The following is a 6000-nucleotide window of genomic DNA, read 5'->3' as shown; positions in this document are numbered from 1 at the left end:
GCTAATGCAGGAAGGAAAAACATTACTCACGATATACTTGTACCTGGATCCCATGAACTGCGTCCTGTCGCTAAACGGTCACAAATTGACAAAGGCGCACCTTTTATCGCCACCTACACTAAAGATGCGTCAAAGGTGTGCAAACACTGACGTCACGACAAAAAGTCCCGCCGCGGAACCTTTTCATCTCCGCACTTCCATATTTGGGGTAACCCCGTGATTCTGACCAATGAGTGGCCGAGATTTCTGATCTAATTAGGCGGAACGGCCAATCAAAGCGCGCCTCGGTGTTTTGCAATATTTATTGCAATTTGGCCCAGAAGAGTCATTTCGGGAGTGTCGAAGTGTGTCTATGGCTGCGGTAGTCGAGTTATAGTTTGCTAAATACGGTGCTACAGTCGGAAAGCTTGGTTCAGCGGCTTCACGAGGGATTGTTGGAGGACCATGGCGCGTGTGGGACTCTTGGTGGCGGTGTTGGTGGCCAGTTTTGTCGGGGGAACTCTCTCGCAAGTCCAAGACGACGCGGCGGTAGTCCCGACGTGTCGAGAAGTTCAGCAAGCATGGGTGTACAAGAGTTTGGGCCCCAAGGACCTCGTGCCGACAGCGCCGCGCATAGGTATGCCTCTCGATCTAACCTCTAGACTCAAAAATAATCAACAATCGTAACGTTTTAGTCCGTACCGACCCACGAGGTTTAATCGGCGCCATTCCCTCGTTGTGTGCGAATTTGTTGCATTTTATTTTGCATTATTTAGAAACTTGTAGCCATGCTGGTATGTGGAGCTCTGCTTTATATCGTGTGTACACATACAGGGCACGATCTGGCTGTCTGCTCCAAGGGGAAAACTTGCTGCACCAAGAGAATGGAAGACAAGTACCTGGAAGCCTCCAAGAAGGATTTCCAAGACGTCGTACAGTCCACAAGCGCTTACTTAAAATATCTAGTGTCGCAAAACGCCGCCAGGTTTCAAGGTTTGTGGCTCAACTTTATAATAAATCTCACCATATTGTACTTTGATCTGTTGTAGTGGTGAGGTCGAAAAGCCAGCGTATTATTTTTTCTTAAGGTAATTCTGTCTCTCCGAGTTGACTTAAGGTCGGGGTGTTCAGAGGGATATTTGAGGTGTTCCGTTTCACGATCAATTTGCGACCACAATGTGAGTTATTCGGGGAGGCAGGGCTCTTGGATCCCGGGCAAGCGACCGGGATTAATTCAGTAGCTAAACATATCAGGTACCCAGTTTGTGTGTGGGTGCGGACCGAAGGGGAAGTTCCCCCAGGATGTATTTTTGGCCCCCTCTAACAAGTTTGGACATGTTTAGCCAGCCAGGTATGGCAATGTGGACCTCTGTTTATTATGCTAACAAGGAGAGATCGCACCTTGTCGCCAAAGTGTTCTGCATTTGTTTGATTTATGTGCATTGAGCTGTGTCTTCAGAAAAGGGGGTAGGGTGGGTGGGGTTAGATGAGGGGTTCCACCATTAATAGACAAAGCCCTGGTCATAATTACCTGCGTTTGTGTCATCATCTGACTCCCATCTTAACCTCCAGACCCCATCTGGTTTGTATAAGTCTACACAAACTCATGTATAAGTCTACACAAACTCAACCAGGCTGTCCTGTTTATTTTGTTTCCTGCGCCCAAGGTAAAGATACAGGAACATTATCAGCTCCTTAGTTCAAAGTCCTTTAACCTTATAAGTTTCTTGGGCGGAAGCCTTGAGTCTGGTCGGGCCGTAAGAATGGCGTTTGGCGTAATAAATGTGCCACTACCACCCAATGTTCTCTCCCAGGTCAGCGACTCTGCCCCGGTAATAAGCTACCTGTCAGTTATATTGGAGAATGATTTGGTTTGTATCGATTGGCCGTAAGAATCACTGTAGTGTAAGATTTGGGGGACTGTTGCGTCTTACTGTATAGGTTTCTGGTCCAACTGCAAGCCCACCTCTCAAGAAAAATAATGAACCTTGAACAAGACACACTTCTAAGACTTAGCTATCATTTCTTAAGATCTCTCCTTGATCACCCAACAGATTACTTGGATTAATCAGATTAAGTCTGTGAGTCATTATTGTAATTTGATTGGCTAGTCAGCAACACTTGAAATCTACACAACTAAAGCAAGACTACAACACACGGGGCGTGTGCTATATTATTGGCTGCAGAGTTTTGATGGATATACCTTCCATACAATGTAATTAAAAGTTTTATTAGTATGCTTGTAGAGCACTGCAGGAGGACTTGAATAATTTATGTGCACATTTCCTGGCCCTCCCACTGGTGTGCACCATGTATTGAGATGTTTGCAAAGACATGGGCTGACTATTGCAGGTTGTTTGGCATAATCTATTTTATTAATTTCAGTCCCCTGGGGTTCAGACCCATGGGTTCTAGCTCAGTAGCACAGTAAGACCCCTGCACTGTAACTGACACAGATCTCCCATATATTACACTGACTATCGATTCTACATCACTCCTGTCATTTCCCAGCATATATACCGCGATTCACGCACCTCGGATGGTTGCACAGAAGCACAAGGGAGAAATCATATATTATTGATATTAATTTGAGGCTTTTTAGGCTGTAACAAGTTTATCGTGCAGGGCCTTGGACCCTGCGATCCTCCAACGGGAGATCGTGACCCCATTTCCATATCATTACATCTTATCAATCTTAGCTTCGTCTGACCTTTCGTGTGCCGATTTTATGCACTCTTCTCATTGTACTTTCATAATGCAGCCATAAAGTGTATCACTGCTTTATTGCAATCAGTCACCCGGCTGGATTGCCGATTGTGCGGGGGTACGGGGCGACCATATGCGGCATTTGATACCATTGTGCCCTGCCATTGTGCAGACAATAGGCTACGGAAACAGGATTTGGTTGCAGAACGACATTCCAGCCGGATGATTTGACTATGTGCAGTCTAGCCTTACCAGCTCAGATTCTAATTCCCTTTGTGAGTTGTTTTTCCGAACGATTGTGATGAAAAGAAATTAGATTGTTGGGAAGGAAGTTTTGGATGAGATGTTTTATACACACAGTGTCTTGTGCTGGTTGTAGTCGCTGGTATATGTCAGGGTTTTTCACAAGGGGGCCCATGTGGCCTGGAGGCATTTTGGCTGGATACGGAAACGACTGTCTGACTTAGGTCAGACATTTTCTCTGAACTGCGGAAGACAGGCATAAAGGAAGGTGTTGTATTTAGTAGCTTGTACGACAGGTAGACAGCGTGGGTTTCGCCGCCACACACAGCGTTCACAGCAAGGGAGGTGAAACGAAACATCCATATTTTCCCCTCTTCGTGACAGAATTTACTGCCAAATTCAATTAGTCAACTGAACCCTGTTGCCACTGATATAACTCAAGTCGAGGGAACTAGGGAAAGAAGCCCACTTGTTAGCGAGTGTGGCCTGGCGTAAAATAAGTCCTTGTGTACAAATACTTTGAGGGTGAGTCACAGAGCCAAGAGGGGCTGTTATCTGATCCCACGGAGGTGTTGTCTACTAATTGATCAATGGTGTGCGTTCATTAGGAAACCGATGAGTTTGAATTAGTCGAGGGATGTAAGAAAGATTGATCCGCGGGCAGGTTGGCCATTACAGGTGTAATTGCCACAGACTTCCGAGGCTGATCTGTTGATCCTGTGTACCTGCTTTTGTGTAATCCGATCTGGAGTACCTTTTTACCCAGGAAAACACTTACTCCCCCGCGCTCTAGAAAAAAAGACTTGAGAATTCAGTTGCAGGGAGGAATGTTTGGTCTGGAGGGTCGAGAGTTTTGCCATGGGGTATGGGGCAGGCCCTTTGTGTGTCATATTTCTGAATTCCTCAACCCATTTTCCACTCACAGAACAAAAACCAGCTCTCAGTATCACTTCTGGTAACGTTTTTGTTTGCCCAGAGTTTCAACAAACAGCAGTGCTGTTACAGAAAACACGTCTGTATTGAGAAATGTAGTTGGAAGAAAGAGGGATTTTGTTCTAAGAAAGCGGAACACTGATGGTGTGTGGGAGAATCACACTTTGCTGATCATTTTCTTATTTGACTGTGAGAATGTTCCTTAGTGTGGACATCTGGATGTTAGGAAACATAAGAAACATGGCTACCTGATCTGAAACAGTTGCTACCATCCTGTCTCTCAGTCCAATTTTTTTGTGGACATGCTTAGTGCTAGGTGGCTTGTTTATTTGGATATTGAGGGGCACAACAAAGCTTTTTAAAGTAAATAAGGTTTCGCATTGTATAATAGCTGGCTTAGCTAACAGAAAGACCCCAATCAGCTATTACATGCTTTATGACCTAACACATAAGTGCCACATCTGTCAACGTGTGACCCCTGTTCAGCGGAGCAAAACGCCACAAATCGCTTGGCCACCAGACAGACCACTACTGGAAGGGGAAGTCTGAATACTGGACAAGCCTTTTGGTTGGTTCTTTCAAAATAAAACGGCCGCCCCTGTTTGGATACTCTGTAGTCAGGGGTAGCAAAACATACATACAGTTGGGGATCACTTGTTTAGTCCACTGGGAATTCGCACTTTCTGAGGCGTTTATTTTTCCATGGCTTAATGATATCATTATCAGCTCAATTATGCATATCTGGCTGCTAATAGATTTTGTTATGGAAAATCGAGCCAAGCTGGATGAAAGATTAAGTGTTTGTTTTGTAGGATTGCTGGCCAAACTTGTTCATCAAAATTGTCTTGATCCCCCAAACACACGCAAACGATTGAGGAGTGTTTCTGCAACAACAGTTCAAAGGTCATAAGAAAGAAAATGAGGAACACTTTTTTTAGGAGAGAAGCCTCAAGCAAAACTGTAACTGACTGACTGTAAGTTGTATCATGTGGTTTTGTTTCAAGCACAGTCACTCACTGTGTTTTAAATCATGAATAGAAGTATCAGTTCTTGCTGCATATCTTCATCATCAAGCAGAGAAAAAGATAAAATGTCTTGCTGGAAAAAGTAGTTATCAAAAATTGTATTACAACAATGTATGCTGCAGTTACATCCCCTACACCCACAGAATTACAAGTTCCATTCAAAATGATACCTCTACGTAAAGATAATCAATGGTGGAGCGGTGCCCAATCATTATTTTTTCACTTTGTGAACAAAAAGATTGATAGTTTGGCTGCGGTTCATTTTTTGCCCTGTCAAATGTTGGCAGATGGTATTATACTCGGAGCCAGGGTCGTATAGCTGCTAGCGATACATGAAAGCCCCGTCTTAGACAGAGAATTTTGCTCCAGGCGTTGTTTCTGGTTTTACCAAGTTAGATTTAGATACACAATCATGCAGTACAGAAAGGCAGGCTGTCTCTGTTGCCAGAAAAAATGGAGTCTGGCCATTCTCATGATTTAGTTCAGTTCCTGTAATTAGTTACTGTCTCAGTTCTTGTACCGTTGTGCTGTGAGAAGGATTTTGGGGTCTTGAAATGTTGATATTATGACCTCTGCTGCCTGACAAACTTTTTGATGCCAGGACTAGGTGACAAGGGGTTTTGGTAGTCTGCGCAGCTTTGTTTTTTATTGTGAGTTGTATGATTTAGGTAGATACACTCATCCTACAGTAGTTATCTACAAAGCAATTACATGTATGGTAATAAAAGATATCTTCTGTACTGTCGGCTTGTTGCATTACAAACAAATTTCGAAGAAAGGGGTGGGAGGGGGGCATCGGGTCAGAGATAAAAGAGCTTGTTTCCCAACCCTTCAGTACTTAAACATTGAATTGTTTGAGCGGTACAAAGAGAAAGTGAGCATTTAACCGCACCTTTTCAATTGCACACCAGTCTTTTCTTGTCCAAATACCATGGACGAGAAAACCCTGCCGTGCCTAACTACCGCTGGGACAAAAAGTCGAGGAAGAGATTAGCATAACTGTCCGGGGTAGTTTGGGGGTAGGGTGTCCGCAATGTTTGTGTTTTTTGTTTGTGAAGGGTGTGAAGCCTACGTGTAACCATCAGAGTGACAGAGAGTGATTGGGGGCATTCCA

General features: G+C 44.2%; 1 protein-coding gene across 1 annotated transcript in view; it reads left to right on the top strand.

Annotated features, from left to right (window-relative positions):
- The first annotated feature begins 305 nt into the window (after positions 1-305).
- LOC136423448 (glypican-5-like) overlaps positions 306-6000 on the top strand; it is a 47232-nt gene continuing 41537 nt past the window's right edge. Inside the window, exons 1-2 of the mRNA XM_066411591.1 lie at positions 306-616; positions 814-972. Coding sequence (XP_066267688.1) covers positions 445-616; positions 814-972 — 331 coding nt within the window. The 5' untranslated portion in view covers positions 306-444. The remainder of the gene's footprint in view (positions 617-813; positions 973-6000) is intronic.

The sequence above is a fragment of the Branchiostoma lanceolatum genome, chromosome 17 (assembly GCF_035083965.1).
Source record: "Branchiostoma lanceolatum isolate klBraLanc5 chromosome 17, klBraLanc5.hap2, whole genome shotgun sequence".
In the NCBI taxonomy this organism is placed as follows: Eukaryota; Metazoa; Chordata; class Leptocardii; order Amphioxiformes; family Branchiostomatidae; genus Branchiostoma; species Branchiostoma lanceolatum.
The sequence above is the reverse complement of the archived record's forward strand: the minus strand, read 5'-3'. Positions and strand labels throughout refer to the sequence as shown.